Source organism: Chrysemys picta, chromosome 7 (genome assembly GCF_011386835.1).
Source record: "Chrysemys picta bellii isolate R12L10 chromosome 7, ASM1138683v2, whole genome shotgun sequence".
NCBI classification, from domain to species: Eukaryota; Metazoa; Chordata; order Testudines; family Emydidae; genus Chrysemys; species Chrysemys picta.
The window spans coordinates 124,962,429-124,982,047 of record NC_088797.1 but is presented as its reverse complement, the minus strand read 5'-3'; the positions used below and the strand labels follow the sequence as shown (position 1 = coordinate 124,982,047).

General features: G+C 67.0%; 1 protein-coding gene across 1 annotated transcript in view; it reads right to left on the bottom strand.

Moving 5' to 3' along the window:
• Positions 1–19,619, bottom strand: part of LOC101933089 (steroid 17-alpha-hydroxylase/17,20 lyase) — a 33,040-nt gene that overhangs the window by 10,304 nt on the left and 3,117 nt on the right. The window contains exon 2 of the mRNA XM_065552625.1: positions 19,426–19,564. Coding sequence (XP_065408697.1) covers positions 19,426–19,564 — 139 coding nt within the window. The remainder of the gene's footprint in view (positions 1–19,425; positions 19,565–19,619) is intronic.

Sequence of the window (19,619 nt, the reverse complement as noted above, 5' to 3'; positions counted from 1 at the left end):
CCGTGACCGGAATAGCAGGAGGCTGTGGGTCGGGATCGAGGGGTATCGGCAGCGCTGTGGGGGAGCCCATGATCGGAATAGCAGGGGGCTGTGGGTCGGGATCGAGGGGTATCGGCAGCACTGTGGGGGAGCCCGTGACCGGAATAGCAGGGGGCTGTGGGTCGGGATCGAGGGGTATGGGCAGCGCTGTTGGGGGAGCCCGTGACTGGAATAGCAGGGGGCTGTGGGTCGGGATCGAGGGGTATGGGCAGCGCTGTTGGGGGAGCCCGTGACTGGAATAGCAGGGGGCTGTGGGTCGGGATCGAGGGGTATGGGCAGCGCTGTGGGGGAGCCCGTGACCGGAATAGCAGGGGGCTGTGGGTCGGGATCGAGGGGTATCGGCAGCGCTGTGGGGGAGCCCGTGATCGGAATAGCAGGGGGCTGTGGGTCGGGATCGAGGGGTATTGGCAGCGCTGTTGGGGGAGCCCGTGACCGGAATAGCAGGGGGCTGTGGGTCGGACTCGAGGGGTATTGGCAGCGTTGTAGGGGAGCCCGTGACTGGAATAGCAGGGGGCTGTGGGTCGGACTCGAGGGATATTGGCAGCGTTGTAGGGGAGCCCGTGACTGGAATAGCAGGGGGCTGTGGGTCGGACTCGAGGGGTATCGGCAGCGCTGTTGAGGGAGCCCGTGATCGGAATAGCAGGGGGCTGTGGGTCGGGATCGAGGGGTATTGGCAGCGCTGTGGGGGAGCCCGTGACCGGAATAGCAGGGGGCTGTGGGTCGGGATCGAGGGGTATTGGCAGCGCTGTTGGGGGAGCCCATGACCGGAATAGCAGGGGGCTGTGGGTCGGGCTCGAGGGGTATCGGCAGCGCTGTTGAGGGAGCCCGTGACCGGAATAGCAGGGGGCTGTGGGTCGGACTCGAGGGGTATTGGCAGCGTTGTAGGGGAGCCCGTGACCGGAATAGCAGGGGGCTGTGGGTCGGGCTCGAGGGGTATGGGCAGCGCTGTTGAGGGAGCCCGTGATCGGAATAGCAGGGGGCTGTGCGTCGGGATCGAGGGGTATTGGCAGCGCTGTGGGGGAGCCCGTGACTGGAATAGCAGGGGGCTGTGGGTCGGACTCGAGGGGTATCGGCAGCGCAGTTGAGGGAGCCCGTGATCGGAATAGCAGGGGGCTGTGGGTCGGGCTCGAGGGGTATTGGCAGCGCTGTGGGGGAGCCCGTGACCGGAATAGCAGGGGGCTGTGGGTCGGGATCGAGGGGTATTGGCAGCACTGTTGGGGGAGCCCGTGATCGGAATAGCAGGGGGCTGTGGGTCGGGATCGAGGGGTATCAGCAGCGCTGTGGGGGAGCCCATGACTGGAATAGCAGGGGGCTGTGGGTCGGGATCGAGGGGTATCGGCAGCGCTGTGGGGGAGCCCGTGACCAGAATAGCAGGGGGCTATGGGTCGGGATCGAGGGGTATCGGCAGCGCTGTGGGGGAGCCCGTGACTGGATTAGCAGGGGGCTGTGGGTCGGGATCGAGGGGTATCGGCAGCGCTGTGGGGGAGCCCGTGACTGGAATAGCAGGGGGCTGTGGGTCGGGATCGAGGGGTATTGGCAGCGTTGTAGGAGAGCCCGTGATCGGAATAGCAGGGGGCTGTGGGTCAGGATCGGAGGGTATTGGCAATGCTGTTGGGGGAGCCCGTGACTGGAATAGCAGGGGGCTGTGGGTCGGGATCGAGGGGTATCGGCAGCGCTGTGGGGGAGCCCGTGACCAGAATAGCAGGGTGCTATGGGTCGGGATCGAGGGGTATCGGCAGCGCTGTTGGGGGAGCCCGTGACTGGACTAGCAGCGGGCTGTGGGTCGGGATCGAGGGGTATCGGCAGCGCTGTGGGGGAGCCCGTGACTGGAATAGCAGGGGGCTGTGGGTCGGGATCGAGGGGTATCGGCAGCGCTGTGGGGGAGCCCGTGACTGGAATAGCAGGGGGCTGTGGGTCGGGCTCGAGGGGTATTGGCAGCGCTGTGGGGGAGCCCGTGACCGGAATAGCAGGGGGCTGTGGGTCGGGCTCGAGGGGTATCGGCAGCGCTGTTGAGGGAGCCCATGACCGGAATAGCAGGGGGCTGTGGGTCGGGATCGAGGGGTATCAGCAGCGCTGTGGGGGAGCCCATGACTGGAATAGCAGGGGGCTGTGGGTCGGGATCGAGGGGTATCAGCAGCGCTGTGGGGGAGCCCATGACTGGAATAGCAGGGGGATGTGGGTCGGGATCGAGGGGTATCGGCAGCGCTGTGGGGGAGCCCGTGACCAGAATAGCAGGGGGCTATGGGTCGGGATCGAGGGGTATCGGCAGCGCTGTGGGGGAGCCCGTGACTGGATTAGCAGGGGGCTGTGGGTCGGGATCGAGGGGTATCGGCAGCGCTGTTGGGGGAGCCCGTGACTGGACTAGCAGGGGGCTGTGGGTCGGGCTCGAGGGGTATTGGCAGCGCTGTGGGGGAGCCCGTGACCGGAATAGCAGGGGGCTGTGGGTCGGGCTCGAGGGGTATCGGCAGCGCTGTTGAGGGAGCCCATGACCGGAATAGCAGGGGGCTGTGGGTCGGGATCGAGGGGTATCAGCAGCGCTGTGGGGGAGCCCATGACTGGAATAGCAGGGGGCTGTGGGTCGGGATCGAGGGGTATCAGCAGCGCTGTGGGGGAGCCCATGACCGGAATAGCAGGGGGATGTGGGTCGGGATCGAGGGGTATCGGCAGCGCTGTGGGGGAGCCCGTGACCAGAATAGCAGGGGGCTATGGGTCGGGATCGAGGGGTATCGGCAGCGCTGTGGGGGAGCCCGTGACTGGATTAGCAGGGGGCTGTGGGTCGGGATCGAGGGGTATCGGCAGCGCTGTTGGGGGAGCCCGTGACTGGACTAGCAGCGGGCTGTGGGTCGGAATCGAGGGGTATCGGCAGCGCTGTGGGGGAGCCCGTGACTGGACTAGCAGGGGGCTGTGTGTCGGGATCGAGGGGTATTGGCAGCGCTGTGGGGGAGCCCGTGACTGGACTAGCAGGGGGCTGTGGGTCGCGCTCGAGGGGTATTGGCAGCGCTGTGGGGGAGCCCGTGACCGGAATAGCAGGGGGCTGTGGGTCGGGATCGAGGGGTATCAGCAGCGCTGTGGGGGAGCCCATGACTGGAATAGCAGGGGGCTGTGGGTCGGACTCGAGGGGTATTGGCAGCGTTGTAGGGGAGCCCGTGACTGGAATAGCAGGGGGCTGTGGGTTGGGATCGAGGGGTATGGGCAGCGCTGTTGAGGGAGCCCGTGATCGGAATAGCAGAGGGCTGTGGGTCGGGATCGAGGGGTATCGGCAGCGCTGTGGGGGAGCCCGTGACTGGAATAGCAGGGGGCTGTGGGTCGGGATCGAGGGGTATTGGCAGCGTTGTAGGGGAGCCCGTGACTGGAATAGCAGGGGGCTGTGGGTCGGGATCGAGGGGTATTGGCAGCACTGTGGGGGAGCCCGTGACCAGAATAGCAGGGGGCTGTGGGTCGGGATTGAGGGGTATTGGCAGCACTGTGGGGGAGCCCGTGACTGGAATAGCAGGGGGCTGTGGGTCGGGATCGAGGGGTATTGGCAGCGCTGTTGGGGGAGCCTGTGACCGGAATAGCAGGGGGCTGTGGGTCGGGCTCGAGGGGTATTGGCAGCGTTGTAGGGGAGCCCGTGACTGGAATAGCAGGGGGCTGTGGGTCGGGATCGAGGGGTATGGGCAGCGCTGTTGAGGGAGCCCGTGATCGGAATAGCAGAGGGCTGTGGGTCGGGATCGAGGGGTATTGGCAGCGTTGTAGGGGAGCCCGTGACTGGAATAGCAGGGGGCTGTGGGTCGGGCTCGAGGGGTATTGGCAGCACTGTGGGGGAGCCCGTGACCGGAATAGCAGGGGGCTGTGGGTCGGGATCGAGGGGTATTGGCAGCGCTGTGGGGGAGCCCGTGACCGGAATAGCAGGGGGCTGTGGGTCGGGATCGAGGGGTATTGGCAGCGCTGTGGGGGAGCCCGTGACCGGAATAGCAGGGGGCTGTGGGTCGGGATCGAGGGGTATGGGCAGCGCTGTTGAGGGAGCCCGTGATCGGAATAGCAGGGGGCTGTGGGTCGGGATCGAGGGGTATTGGCAGCGCTGTTGAGGGAGCCCGTGACTGGAATAGCAGGGGGCTGTGGGTCGGGCTCGAGGGGTATCGGCAGCGCTGTTGAGGGAGCCCGTGACCGGAATAGCAGGGGGCCGGGGGTCGGGATCGAGGGGTATTGGCAGCGTTGTGGGGGAGCCCGTGACTGGAATAGCAGGGGGCTGTGGGTCGGGATCGAGGGGTATCAGCAGCGCTGTGGGGGAGCCCGTGACTGGAATAGCAGGAGGCTGTGGGTCGGGCTCGAGGGGTATTGGCAGCATTGTAGGGGAGCCCGTGATCGGAATAGCAGGGGGCTGTGGGTCGGGATCGAGGGGTATTGGCAGCGTTGTAGGGGAGCCCGTGATCGGAATAGCAGGGGGCTGTGGGTCGGGATCGAGGGGTATTGGCAGCGTTGTAGGGGAGCCCGTGATCGGAATAGCAGCGGGCTGTGGGTCGGGATCGAGGGGTATCGGCAGCGCTGTGGGGGAGCCCGTGACTGGAATAGCAGGGGGCTGTGGGTCGGGATCGAGGGGTATCGGCAGCGCTGTGGGGGAGCCCGTGACTGGAATAGCAGGGGGCTGTGGGTCGGGATCGAGGGGTATCGGCAGCGCTGTTGGGGGAGCCCGTGACCGGAATAGCAGGGGGCTGTGGGTCGGGCTCGAGGGGTATCGGCAGCGTTGTAGGGGAGCCCGTGACTGGAATAGCAGGGGGCTGTGGGTCGGGATCGAGGGGTATCGGCAGCGCTGTTGGGGGAGCCCGTGACCGGAATAGCAGGGGGCTGTGGGTCGGGCTCGAGGGGTATCGGCAGCGCTGTTGGGGGAGCCCGTGACCGGAATAGCAGGGGGCTGTGGGTCGGGCTCGAGGGGTATTGGCAGCGCTGTTGGGGGAGCCCGTGACTGGAATAGCAGGGGGCTGTGGGTCGGGATCGAGGGGTATCGGCAGCGCTGTGGGGGAGCCCGTGACTGGAATAGCAGGGGGCTGTGGGTCGGGATCGAGGGGTATTGGCAGCGCTGTTGAGGGAGCCCATGACTGGAATAGCAGGGGGCTGTGGGTCGGGATCGAGGGGTATTGGCAGCGCTGTGGGGGAGCCCGTGACCGGAATAGCAGGGGGCTGTGGGTCGGGATCGAGGGGTATTGGCAGCGCTGTTGGGGGAGCCCGTGACCGGAATAGCAGGGGGCTGTGGGTCGGGCTCGAGGGGTATCGGCAGCGCTGTTGGGGGAGCCCGTGACCGGAATAGCAGGGGGCTGTGGGTCGGGATCGAGGGGTATTGGCAGCGCTGTGGGGGAGCCCGTGACTGGACTAGCAGCGGGCTGTGGGTCGGGATCGAGGGGTATTGGCAGCGCTGTGGGGGAGCCCGTGACTGGAATAGCAGAGGGCTGTGGGTCGGGATCGAGGGGTATCGGCAGCGCTGTGGGGGAGCCCGTGACCGGAATAGCAGGGGGCTGTGGGTCGGGCTCGAGGGGTATCGGCAGCGCTGTTGGGGGAGCCCATGACCGGAATAGCAGGGGGCTGTGGGTCGGGCTCGAGGGGTATTGGCAGCGCTGTGGGGGAGCCCGTGACCGGAATAGCAGGGGGCTGTGGGTCGGGATCGAGGGGTATGGGCAGCGCTGTTGGGGGAGCCCGTGACCGGAATAGCAGGGGGCTGTGGGTCGGGATCGAGGGGTATTGGCAGCGCTGTGGGGGGAGCCCGTGACTGGAATAGCAGGGGGCTGTGGGTCGGGATCGAGGGGTATCGGCAGCGCTGTTGAGGGAGCCCGTGATCGGAATAGCAGGGGGCTGTGGGTCGGGCTCGAGGGGTATTGGCAGCGTTGTAGGGGAGCCCATGACCGGAATAGCAGGGGGCTGTGGGTCGGACTCGAGGGGTATTGGCAGCGCTGTTGGGGGAGCCCGTGACCGGAATAGCAGGGGGCTGTGGGTTGGGCTCGAGGGGTATTGGCAGCGTTGTAGGGGAGCCCGTGATCGGAATAGCAGGGGGCTGTGGGTCGGGATCGAGGGGTATTGGCAGCGCTTTGGGGGTGCCCGTGACCGGAATAGCAGGGGGCTGTGGGTTGGACTCGAGGGGTATTGGCAGCGCTGTTGGGGGAGCCCGTGACCGGAATAGCAGGGGGCTGTGGGTCGGGATCGAGGGGTATGGGCAGCGCTGTTGGGGGAGCCCGTGACCGGAATAGCAGGGGGCTGTGGGTCGGGATCGAGGGGTATGGGCAGCGCTGTTGGGGGAGCCCGTGACCGGAATAGCAGGGGGCTGTGGGTCGGGCTCGAGGGGTATTGGCAGCGTTGTAGGGGAGCCCGTGACCGGAATAGCAGGGGGCTGTGGGTCGGGATCGAGGGGTATCGGCAGCACTGTGGGGGAGCCCGTGACCGGAATAGCAGGGGGCTGTGGGTCGGGATCGAGGGGTATCGGCAGCGCTGTGGGGGAGCCCGTGATCGGAATAGCAGGGGGCTGTGGGTCGGGCTCGAGGGGTATCGGCAGCACTGTGGGGGAGCCCGTGACCGGAATAGCAGGGGGCTGTGGGTCGGGATCGAGGGGTATGGGCAGCGCTGTTGGGGGAGCCCGTGACTGGACTAGCAGCGGGCTGTGGGTCGGGATCGAGGGGTATCGGCAGCGCTGTGGGGGAGCCCGTGACTGGAATAGCAGGGGGCTGTGGGTCGGACTCGAGGGGTATTGGCAGCGTTGTAGGGGAGCCCATGACCGGAATAGCAGGGGGCTGTGGGTCGGGATCGAGGGGTATCGGCAGCGCTGTTGGGGGAGCCCGTGACCGGAATAGCAGGGGGCTGTGGGTCGGGATCGAGGGGTATTGGCAGCGTTGTAGGGGAGCCCGTGATCGGAATAGCAGGGGGCTGTGGGTCAGGATCGAGGGGTATGGGCAGCGCTGTGGGGGAGCCCGTGACCGGAATAGCAGGGGGCTGTGGGTCGGGATCGAGGGGTATGGGCAGCGCTGTTGAGGGAGCCCGTGACCGGAATAGCAGGGGGCTGTGGGTTGGGATTGAGGGGTATTGGCAGCGCTGTTGGGGGAGCCCGTGACCGGAATAGCAGAGGGCTGTGGGTCGGGATCGAGGGGTATTGGCAGCGTTGTAGGGGAGCCCGTGACCGGAATAGCAGGGGGCTGTGGGTCGGGATCGAGGGGTACTGGCAGCGCTGTTGGGGGAGCCCGTGACTGGACTAGCAGCGGGCTGTGGGTCGGGATCGAGGGGTATCGGCAGCGCTGTGGGGGAGCCCGTGACTGGAATAGCAGGGGGCTGTGGGTCGGGATCGAGGGGTATTGGCAGCGTTGTAGGGGAGCCCGTGATCGGAATAGCAGGGGGCTGTGGGTCGGGCTCGAGGGGTATCGGCAGCGCTGTTGGGGGAGCCCGTGACCGGAATAGCAGGGGGCTGTGGGTCGGGCTCGAGGGGTATTGGCAGCGTTGTAGGGGAGCCCGTGACTGGAATAGCAGGGGGCTGTGGGTCGGGATCGAGGGGTATCGGCAGCGCTGTTGGGGGAGCCCGTGACCGGAATAGCAGGGGGCTGTGGGTCGGGCTCGAGGGGTATCGGCAGCGCTGTTGGGGGAGCCCGTGACCGGAATAGCAGGGGGCTGTGGGTCGGGCTCGAGGGGTATTGGCAGCGCTGTTGGGGGAGCCCGTGACTGGAATAGCAGGGGGCTGTGGGTCGGGATCGAGGGGTATCGGCAGCGCTGTGGGGGAGCCCGTGACTGGAATAGCAGGGGGCTGTGGGTCGGGATCGAGGGGTATTGGCAGCGCTGTTGAGGGAGCCCATGACTGGAATAGCAGGGGGCTGTGGGTCGGGATCGAGGGGTATTGGCAGCGCTGTGGGGGAGCCCGTGACCGGAATAGCAGGGGGCTGTGGGTCGGGATCGAGGGGTATTGGCAGCGCTGTGGGGGAGCCCGTGACCGGAATAGCAGGGGGCTGTGGGTCGGGATCGAGGGGTATTGGCAGCGCTGTTGGGGGAGCCCGTGACCGGAATAGCAGGGGGCTGTGGGTCGGGCTCGAGGGGTATCGGCAGCGCTGTTGGGGGAGCCCGTGACCGGAATAGCAGGGGGCTGTGGGTCGGGATCGAGGGGTATTGGCAGCGCTGTGGGGGAGCCCGTGACTGGACTAGCAGCGGGCTGTGGGTCGGGATCGAGGGGTATTGGCAGCGCTGTGGGGGAGCCCGTGACTGGAATAGCAGAGGGCTGTGGGTCGGGATCGAGGGGTATCGGCAGCGCTGTGGGGGAGCCCGTGACCGGAATAGCAGGGGGCTGTGGGTCGGGCTCGAGGGGTATCGGCAGCGCTGTTGGGGGAGCCCATGACCGGAATAGCAGGGGGCTGTGGGTCGGGCTCGAGGGGTATTGGCAGCGCTGTGGGGGAGCCCGTGACCGGAATAGCAGGGGCTGTGGGTCGGGATCGAGGGGTATGGGCAGCGCTGTTGGGGGAGCCCGTGACCGGAATAGCAGGGGGCTGTGGGTCGGGATCGAGGGGTATCGGCAGCGCTGTGGGGGAGCCCGTGACTGGATTAGCAGGGGGCTGTGGGTCGGGATCGAGGGGTATCGGCAGCGCTGTTGGGGGAGCCCGTGACTGGACTAGCAGCGGGCTGTGGGTCGGAATCGAGGGGTATCGGCAGCGCTGTGGGGGAGCCCGTGACTGGACTAGCAGGGGGCTGTGTGTCGGGATCGAGGGGTATTGGCAGCGCTGTGGGGGAGCCCGTGACTGGACTAGCAGGGGGCTGTGGGTCGCGCTCGAGGGGTATTGGCAGCGCTGTGGGGGAGCCCGTGACCGGAATAGCAGGGGGCTGTGGGTCGGGATCGAGGGGTATCAGCAGCGCTGTGGGGGAGCCCATGACTGGAATAGCAGGGGGCTGTGGGTCGGACTCGAGGGGTATTGGCAGCGTTGTAGGGGAGCCCGTGACTGGAATAGCAGGGGGCTGTGGGTTGGGATCGAGGGGTATGGGCAGCGCTGTTGAGGGAGCCCGTGATCGGAATAGCAGAGGGCTGTGGGTCGGGATCGAGGGGTATCGGCAGCGCTGTGGGGGAGCCCGTGACTGGAATAGCAGGGGGCTGTGGGTCGGGATCGAGGGGTATTGGCAGCGTTGTAGGGGAGCCCGTGACTGGAATAGCAGGGGGCTGTGGGTCGGGATCGAGGGGTATTGGCAGCACTGTGGGGGAGCCCGTGACCAGAATAGCAGGGGGCTGTGGGTCGGGATTGAGGGGTATTGGCAGCACTGTGGGGGAGCCCGTGACTGGAATAGCAGGGGGCTGTGGGTCGGGATCGAGGGGTATTGGCAGCGCTGTTGGGGGAGCCTGTGACCGGAATAGCAGGGGGCTGTGGGTCGGGCTCGAGGGGTATTGGCAGCGTTGTAGGGGAGCCCGTGACTGGAATAGCAGGGGGCTGTGGGTCGGGATCGAGGGGTATGGGCAGCGCTGTTGAGGGAGCCCGTGATCGGAATAGCAGAGGGCTGTGGGTCGGGATCGAGGGGTATTGGCAGCGTTGTAGGGGAGCCCGTGACTGGAATAGCAGGGGGCTGTGGGTCGGGCTCGAGGGGTATTGGCAGCACTGTGGGGGAGCCCGTGACCGGAATAGCAGGGGGCTGTGGGTCGGGATCGAGGGGTATTGGCAGCGCTGTGGGGGAGCCCGTGACCGGAATAGCAGGGGGCTGTGGGTCGGGATCGAGGGGTATTGGCAGCGCTGTGGGGGAGCCCGTGACCGGAATAGCAGGGGGCTGTGGGTCGGGATCGAGGGGTATGGGCAGCGCTGTTGAGGGAGCCCGTGATCGGAATAGCAGGGGGCTGTGGGTCGGGATCGAGGGGTATTGGCAGCGCTGTTGAGGGAGCCCGTGACTGGAATAGCAGGGGGCTGTGGGTCGGGCTCGAGGGGTATCGGCAGCGCTGTTGAGGGAGCCCGTGACCGGAATAGCAGGGGGCCGGGGGTCGGGATCGAGGGGTATTGGCAGCGTTGTGGGGGAGCCCGTGACTGGAATAGCAGGGGGCTGTGGGTCGGGATCGAGGGGTATCAGCAGCGCTGTGGGGGAGCCCGTGACTGGAATAGCAGGAGGCTGTGGGTCGGGCTCGAGGGGTATTGGCAGCATTGTAGGGGAGCCCGTGATCGGAATAGCAGGGGGCTGTGGGTCGGGATCGAGGGGTATTGGCAGCGTTGTAGGGGAGCCCGTGATCGGAATAGCAGGGGGCTGTGGGTCGGGATCGAGGGGTATTGGCAGCGTTGTAGGGGAGCCCGTGATCGGAATAGCAGCGGGCTGTGGGTCGGGATCGAGGGGTATCGGCAGCGCTGTGGGGGAGCCCGTGACTGGAATAGCAGGGGGCTGTGGGTCGGGATCGAGGGGTATCGGCAGCGCTGTGGGGGAGCCCGTGACTGGAATAGCAGGGGGCTGTGGGTCGGGATCGAGGGGTATCGGCAGCGCTGTTGGGGGAGCCCGTGACCGGAATAGCAGGGGGCTGTGGGTCGGGCTCGAGGGGTATCGGCAGCGTTGTAGGGGAGCCCGTGACTGGAATAGCAGGGGGCTGTGGGTCGGGATCGAGGGGTATCGGCAGCGCTGTTGGGGGAGCCCGTGACCGGAATAGCAGGGGGCTGTGGGTCGGGCTCGAGGGGTATCGGCAGCGCTGTTGGGGGAGCCCGTGACCGGAATAGCAGGGGGCTGTGGGTCGGGCTCGAGGGGTATTGGCAGCGCTGTTGGGGGAGCCCGTGACTGGAATAGCAGGGGGCTGTGGGTCGGGATCGAGGGGTATCGGCAGCGCTGTGGGGGAGCCCGTGACTGGAATAGCAGGGGGCTGTGGGTCGGGATCGAGGGGTATTGGCAGCGCTGTTGAGGGAGCCCATGACTGGAATAGCAGGGGGCTGTGGGTCGGGATCGAGGGGTATTGGCAGCGCTGTGGGGGAGCCCGTGACCGGAATAGCAGGGGGCTGTGGGTCGGGATCGAGGGGTATTGGCAGCGCTGTTGGGGGAGCCCGTGACCGGAATAGCAGGGGGCTGTGGGTCGGGCTCGAGGGGTATCGGCAGCGCTGTTGGGGGAGCCCGTGACCGGAATAGCAGGGGGCTGTGGGTCGGGATCGAGGGGTATTGGCAGCGCTGTGGGGGAGCCCGTGACTGGACTAGCAGCGGGCTGTGGGTCGGGATCGAGGGGTATTGGCAGCGCTGTGGGGGAGCCCGTGACTGGAATAGCAGAGGGCTGTGGGTCGGGATCGAGGGGTATCGGCAGCGCTGTGGGGGAGCCCGTGACCGGAATAGCAGGGGGCTGTGGGTCGGGCTCGAGGGGTATCGGCAGCGCTGTTGGGGGAGCCCATGACCGGAATAGCAGGGGGCTGTGGGTCGGGCTCGAGGGGTATTGGCAGCGCTGTGGGGGAGCCCGTGACCGGAATAGCAGGGGGCTGTGGGTCGGGATCGAGGGGTATGGGCAGCGCTGTTGGGGGAGCCCGTGACCGGAATAGCAGGGGGCTGTGGGTCGGGATCGAGGGGTATTGGCAGCGCTGTGGGGGGAGCCCGTGACTGGAATAGCAGGGGGCTGTGGGTCGGGATCGAGGGGTATCGGCAGCGCTGTTGAGGGAGCCCGTGATCGGAATAGCAGGGGGCTGTGGGTCGGGCTCGAGGGGTATTGGCAGCGTTGTAGGGGAGCCCATGACCGGAATAGCAGGGGGCTGTGGGTCGGACTCGAGGGGTATTGGCAGCGCTGTTGGGGGAGCCCGTGACCGGAATAGCAGGGGGCTGTGGGTTGGGCTCGAGGGGTATTGGCAGCGTTGTAGGGGAGCCCGTGATCGGAATAGCAGGGGGCTGTGGGTCGGGATCGAGGGGTATTGGCAGCGCTTTGGGGGTGCCCGTGACCGGAATAGCAGGGGGCTGTGGGTTGGACTCGAGGGGTATTGGCAGCGCTGTTGGGGGAGCCCGTGACCGGAATAGCAGGGGGCTGTGGGTCGGGATCGAGGGGTATGGGCAGCGCTGTTGGGGGAGCCCGTGACCGGAATAGCAGGGGGCTGTGGGTCGGGATCGAGGGGTATGGGCAGCGCTGTTGGGGGAGCCCGTGACCGGAATAGCAGGGGGCTGTGGGTCGGGCTCGAGGGGTATTGGCAGCGTTGTAGGGGAGCCCGTGACCGGAATAGCAGGGGGCTGTGGGTCGGGATCGAGGGGTATCGGCAGCACTGTGGGGGAGCCCGTGACCGGAATAGCAGGGGGCTGTGGGTCGGGATCGAGGGGTATCGGCAGCGCTGTGGGGGAGCCCGTGATCGGAATAGCAGGGGGCTGTGGGTCGGGCTCGAGGGGTATCGGCAGCACTGTGGGGGAGCCCGTGACCGGAATAGCAGGGGGCTGTGGGTCGGGATCGAGGGGTATGGGCAGCGCTGTTGGGGGAGCCCGTGACTGGACTAGCAGCGGGCTGTGGGTCGGGATCGAGGGGTATCGGCAGCGCTGTGGGGGAGCCCGTGACTGGAATAGCAGGGGGCTGTGGGTCGGACTCGAGGGGTATTGGCAGCGTTGTAGGGGAGCCCATGACCGGAATAGCAGGGGGCTGTGGGTCGGGATCGAGGGGTATCGGCAGCGCTGTTGGGGGAGCCCGTGACCGGAATAGCAGGGGGCTGTGGGTCGGGATCGAGGGGTATTGGCAGCGTTGTAGGGGAGCCCGTGATCGGAATAGCAGGGGGCTGTGGGTCAGGATCGAGGGGTATGGGCAGCGCTGTGGGGGAGCCCGTGACCGGAATAGCAGGGGGCTGTGGGTCGGGATCGAGGGGTATGGGCAGCGCTGTTGAGGGAGCCCGTGACCGGAATAGCAGGGGGCTGTGGGTTGGGATTGAGGGGTATTGGCAGCGCTGTTGGGGGAGCCCGTGACCGGAATAGCAGAGGGCTGTGGGTCGGGATCGAGGGGTATTGGCAGCGTTGTAGGGGAGCCCGTGACCGGAATAGCAGGGGGCTGTGGGTCGGGATCGAGGGGTACTGGCAGCGCTGTTGGGGGAGCCCGTGACTGGACTAGCAGCGGGCTGTGGGTCGGGATCGAGGGGTATCGGCAGCGCTGTGGGGGAGCCCGTGACTGGAATAGCAGGGGGCTGTGGGTCGGGATCGAGGGGTATTGGCAGCGTTGTAGGGGAGCCCGTGATCGGAATAGCAGGGGGCTGTGGGTCGGGCTCGAGGGGTATCGGCAGCGCTGTTGGGGGAGCCCGTGACCGGAATAGCAGGGGGCTGTGGGTCGGGCTCGAGGGGTATTGGCAGCGTTGTAGGGGAGCCCGTGACTGGAATAGCAGGGGGCTGTGGGTCGGGATCGAGGGGTATCGGCAGCGCTGTTGGGGGAGCCCGTGACCGGAATAGCAGGGGGCTGTGGGTCGGGCTCGAGGGGTATCGGCAGCGCTGTTGGGGGAGCCCGTGACCGGAATAGCAGGGGGCTGTGGGTCGGGCTCGAGGGGTATTGGCAGCGCTGTTGGGGGAGCCCGTGACTGGAATAGCAGGGGGCTGTGGGTCGGGATCGAGGGGTATCGGCAGCGCTGTGGGGGAGCCCGTGACTGGAATAGCAGGGGGCTGTGGGTCGGGATCGAGGGGTATTGGCAGCGCTGTTGAGGGAGCCCATGACTGGAATAGCAGGGGGCTGTGGGTCGGGATCGAGGGGTATTGGCAGCGCTGTGGGGGAGCCCGTGACCGGAATAGCAGGGGGCTGTGGGTCGGGATCGAGGGGTATTGGCAGCGCTGTGGGGGAGCCCGTGACCGGAATAGCAGGGGGCTGTGGGTCGGGATCGAGGGGTATTGGCAGCGCTGTTGGGGGAGCCCGTGACCGGAATAGCAGGGGGCTGTGGGTCGGGCTCGAGGGGTATCGGCAGCGCTGTTGGGGGAGCCCGTGACCGGAATAGCAGGGGGCTGTGGGTCGGGATCGAGGGGTATTGGCAGCGCTGTGGGGGAGCCCGTGACTGGACTAGCAGCGGGCTGTGGGTCGGGATCGAGGGGTATTGGCAGCGCTGTGGGGGAGCCCGTGACTGGAATAGCAGAGGGCTGTGGGTCGGGATCGAGGGGTATCGGCAGCGCTGTGGGGGAGCCCGTGACCGGAATAGCAGGGGGCTGTGGGTCGGGCTCGAGGGGTATCGGCAGCGCTGTTGGGGGAGCCCATGACCGGAATAGCAGGGGGCTGCGGGTCGGGCTCGAGGGGTATTGGCAGCGCTGTGGGGGAGCCCGTGACCGGAATAGCAGGGGGCTGTGGGTCGGGATCGAGGGGTATGGGCAGCGCTGTTGGGGGAGCCCGTGACCGGAATAGCAGGGGGCTGTGGGTCGGGATCGAGGGGTATTGGCAGCGCTGTGGGGGGAGCCCGTGACTGGAATAGCAGGGGGCTGTGGGTCGGGATCGAGGGGTATCGGCAGCGCTGTTGAGGGAGCCCGTGATCGGAATAGCAGGGGGCTGTGGGTCGGGCTCGAGGGGTATTGGCAGCGTTGTAGGGGAGCCCATGACCGGAATAGCAGGGGGCTGTGGGTCGGACTCGAGGGGTATTGGCAGCGCTGTTGGGGGAGCCCGTGACCGGAATAGCAGGGGGCTGTGGGTTGGGCTCGAGGGGTATTGGCAGCGTTGTAGGGGAGCCCGTGATCGGAATAGCAGGGGGCTGTGGGTCGGGATCGAGGGGTATTGGCAGCGCTTTGGGGGTGCCCGTGACCGGAATAGCAGGGGGCTGTGGGTTGGACTCGAGGGGTATTGGCAGCGCTGTTGGGGGAGCCCGTGACCGGAATAGCAGGGGGCTGTGGGTCGGGATCGAGGGGTATGGGCAGCGCTGTTGGGGGAGCCCGTGACCGGAATAGCAGGGGGCTGTGGGTCGGGATCGAGGGGTATGGGCAGCGCTGTTGGGGGAGCCCGTGACCGGAATAGCAGGGGGCTGTGGGTCGGGCTCGAGGGGTATTGGCAGCGTTGTAGGGGAGCCCGTGACCGGAATAGCAGGGGGCTGTGGGTCGGGATCGAGGGGTATCGGCAGCACTGTGGGGGAGCCCGTGACCGGAATAGCAGGGGGCTGTGGGTCGGGATCGAGGGGTATCGGCAGCGCTGTGGGGGAGCCCGTGATCGGAATAGCAGGGGGCTGTGGGTCGGGCTCGAGGGGTATCGGCAGCACTGTGGGGGAGCCCGTGACCGGAATAGCAGGGGGCTGTGGGTCGGGATCGAGGGGTATGGGCAGCGCTGTTGGGGGAGCCCGTGACTGGACTAGCAGCGGGCTGTGGGTCGGGATCGAGGGGTATCGGCAGCGCTGTGGGGGAGCCCGTGACTGGAATAGCAGGGGGCTGTGGGTCGGACTCGAGGGGTATTGGCAGCGTTGTAGGGGAGCCCATGACCGGAATAGCAGGGGGCTGTGGGTCGGGATCGAGGGGTATCGGCAGCGCTGTTGGGGGAGCCCGTGACCGGAATAGCAGGGGGCTGTGGGTCGGGATCGAGGGGTATTGGCAGCGTTGTAGGGGAGCCCGTGATCGGAATAGCAGGGGGCTGTGGGTCAGGATCGAGGGGTATGGGCAGCGCTGTGGGGGAGCCCGTGACCGGAATAGCAGGGGGCTGTGGGTCGGGATCGAGGGGTATGGGCAGTGCTGTTGAGGGAGCCCGTGACCGGAATAGCAGGGGGCTGTGGGTTGGGATTGAGGGGTATTGGCAGCGCTGTTGGGGGAGCCCGTGACCGGAATAGCAGAGGGCTGTGGGTCGGGATCGAGGGGTATTGGCAGCGTTGTAGGGGAGCCCGTGACCGGAATAGCAGGGGGCTGTGGGTCGGGATCGAGGGGTACTGGCAGCGCTGTTGGGGGAGCCCGTGACTGGACTAGCAGCGGGCTGTGGGTCGGGATCGAGGGGTATCGGCAGCGCTGTGGGGGAGCCCGTGACTGGAATAGCAGGGGGCTGTGGGTCGGGATCGAGGGGTATTGGCAGCGTTGTAGGGGAGCCCGTGATCGGAATAGCAGGGGGCTGTGGGTCGGGCTCGAGGGGTATTGGCAGCGCTGTTGGGGGAGCCCGTGACTGGAATAGCAGGGGGCTGTGGGTCGGGCTCGAGGGGTATCGGCAGCGTTGTAGGGGAGCCCGTGACTGGAATAGCAGGGGGCTGTGGGTCGGGCTCGAGGGGTATCAGCAGCGCTGTGGGGGAGCCCGTGACTGGAATAGCAGGGGGCTGTGGGTCGGGATCGAGGGGTATTGGCAGCGTTGTAGGGGAGCCCGTGATCGGAATAGCAGGGGGCTGTGGGTCGGGATCGAGGGGTATTGGCAGCGTTGTAGGGGAGCCCGTGATCGGAATAGCAGAGGGCTGTGGGTCAGGATCGAGGGGTATGGGCAGCGCTGTTGGGGGAGCCCGTGACTGGACTAGCAGCGGGCTGTGGGTCGGGATCGAGGGGTATCGGCAGCGCTGTGGGGGAGCCCGTGACTGGAATAGCAGGGGGCTGTGGGTCGGGATCGAGGGGTATCGGCAGCGCTGTTGGGGGAGCCCGTGACCGGAATAGCAGGGGGCTGTGGGTCGGACTCGAGGGGTATTGGCAGCGCTGTTGGGGGAGCCCGTGACTGGAATAGCAGGGGGCTGTGGGTCGGGCTCGAGGGGTATCGGCAGCGCTGTTGGGGGAGCCCGTGACTGGAATAGCAGGGGGCTGTGGGTCGGGATCGAGGGGTATTGGCAGCGTTGTAGGGGAGCCCGTGACCGGAATAGCAGGGGGCTGTGGGTCGGGATCGAGGGGTATGGGCAGCGCTGTTGAGGGAGCCCGTGACCGGAATAGCAGGGGGCTGTGGGTCGGGATCGAGGGGTATGGGCAGCGCTGTGGGGGAGCCCGTGACTGGAATAGCAGGGGGCTGTGGGTCGGGATCGAGGGGTATTGGCAGCACTGTGGGGGAGCCCGTGACCGGAATAGCAGGGGGCTGTGGGTCGGACTCGAGGGGTATTGGCAGCGCTGTTGGGGGAGCCCGTGACTGGAATAGCAGGGGGCTGTGGGTCGGGATCGAGGGGTATTGGCAGCGTTGTAGGGGAGCCCGTGACCGTAATAGCAGGGGGCTGTGGGTCGGGATCGAGGGGTATGGGCAGCGCTGTTGAGGGAGCCCGTGACTGGAATAGCAGAGGGCTGTGGGTCGGGCTCGAGGGGTATTGGCAGCGCTGTTGGGGGAGCCCGTGACTGGACTAGCAGGGGGCTGTGGGTTGAGCTCGAGGGGTATCGGCAGCGCTGTGGGGGAGCCCATGACCGGAATAGCAGGGGAGCAGGTAACGTGATGAGGTCTGGGCTGATGCAATCGATGCCTGTGGGCTGTGGGGGAGGCCAGGAAGATGAGACTGGAAAAACAACGTGTGTCCCAGCTAATGAGTCAGGCCCAGTAAAACTCATGGCTGATTTGGTAAAAATTCCCAGCAGCGTCACGGGTAAAGTATCGATTTTCCCAGAATAAGCGCAGCCACCACGTCGTCCCCAGACCGGAAGGAAGCAGTACCAGGCATCCGTGTGGGCTGATCTCACGCTCGCTGCGCCTCGTAGCTCGTTTTCCAAGCAGCGGTGCCACTAGCTATGGGCCTCGCCTGCAACCAGCTGCCGACCCCCTCTGAACTGCTGCCGTGGAGTGAGCCGCACGCAGCACGAGACCGGCGCACGCGGATGGCACTTCCTCCGCCCTGCTGTTGGGAAAGTCACGGGACAGGGCTAATGCTGCGCTTTCCGCGCAGGCCGTGAAATCGTGCTTTTCACAGGGCCCCCGTTGTGATTAAGGCATGTCGTGCAGAGCCCAGGGCTGGGATAGCCCGGGGCCTGCAGGGCGGGATTGGGAGGTACCGGCAGTACCGTGCATGCGGGGATCCTGGGGCAGGGATAGCCCAGGGCCTGCAGGGCGGGATTGGGAGGTACCGGCGGGTACCGTGCATGCGGGGATCCTGGGGCTGGGATAGCCCAGGGCCTGCAGGGCGGGATTGGGAGGTACCGTCGGTACCGTGCATGCGGGGATCCTGGGGCTGGGATAGCCCAGGGCCTGCAGGGCGGGATTGGGAGGTACCGGCGGTACCGTGCGTGCGGGGAGCCCGGGGCTGGGATAACCCGGGGCCTGCAGGGCGGGATTGGGAGGTACCGGCGGTACCGTGCGTGCGGGGATCCCGGGGCTGGGATAGCCCAGGGCCTGCAGGGTGGGATTGGGAGGTACCGGCGGTACCGTGCGTGCGGGGAGCCCGGGGCTGGGATAGCCCGGGGCCTGCAGGGCGGGATTGGGAGGGTACCGGCGGTACCGTGAGTGCGGGGATCCCGGGGCTGGGATAGCCCGGGGCCTGCAGGGCGGGATTGGGAGGTACCGGCGGTACCGTGCGTGCGGGGAGCCCGGGGCTGGGATAGCCCAGGGCCTGCAGGGCGGGATTGGGAGGTACCGGCGGTACCGTGCGTTTGGGGAGCCCGGGGCTGGGATAGCCCGGGGCCTGCAGGGCGGGATTGGGAGGTACCGGCGGGTACCGTGCGTGGGGGGAGCCCGGGGCAGGGATAGCCCGGGGCCTGCAGGGCGGGATTGGGAGGTACCGGCGGTACCGTGCGTGCGGGGAGCCCGGGGCTGGGATAGCCCGGGGCCTGCAGGGCGGGATTGGGAGGTACCGGCGGTACCGTGCGTGCGGGGAGCCCGGGGCTGGGATAGCCCGGGTCCTGCAGGGCGGGATTGGGAGGTACCGGCGGGTACCGTGCGTGCGGGGAGCCCGGGGCTGGGATAGCCCGGGTCCTGCAGGGCGGGATTGGGAGGTACCGGCGGTACCGTGCGTGCGGGGAGCCCGGGGCTGGGATAGCCCGGGGCCTGCAGGGCGGGATTGGGAGGTACCGGCGGTACCGTGCGTGCGAGGAGCCCGGGGCTGGGATAGCCCGAGGCCTGCAGGGCGGGATTGGGAGGTACCGGCGGTACCGTGCGTGCGGGGAGCCCGGGGCTGGGATAGCCCGGGGCCTGCAGGGCGGGATTGGGAGGTACCGGCGGTACCGTGCGTTCGGGGAGCCCGGGGCTGGGATAGCCCGGGGCCTGCAGGGCGGGATTGGGAGGTACCGGCGGTACCGTGCGTGCGGGGAGCCCGGGGCTGGGATAGCCCGGGGCCTGCAGGGCGGGATTGGGAGGTACCGGCGGTACCGTGCGTGCGAGGAGCCCGGGGCTGGGATAGCCCGAGGCCTGCAGGGCGGGATTGGGAGGTACCGGCGGTACCGTGCGTGCGGGGAGCCCGGGGCTGGGATAGCCCGGGATAGATGTGGGGTAGGTCAAACGTGGGGTAGGTCAGTGAACAGATGGGAGAAACTGAGGCACAGAACACTACTGTGACTTGCCAAAGGAATCTGTGGTGGAGCCAGGAATATAAGCCAGGTCCACTGGCTGCCAGCGCTGCACCCTACCCGCTAGCCCCATCCGTCCCCTCTGCTGCGGTTGGCCGGCCTCCCTAGATGCAGAGGCAGGGGAGCAACACTTACTGATGTTCTCTAGGCCCAGCGTCCCTTTTCCGAACAGGGAGAATGCCGCATGCACCTGCTTGCGCTGGAATTTCCAGAGCGGGGTGTAGCTGGCGAAGGCGATGTCTTTGCCGTCCCTGGTCAGCATGTCGGTGGTCACCTGAGGGCGAAGAGAGGGACATAGCAATCTCCTCCGCCGCTGGCAGGACAGCGAG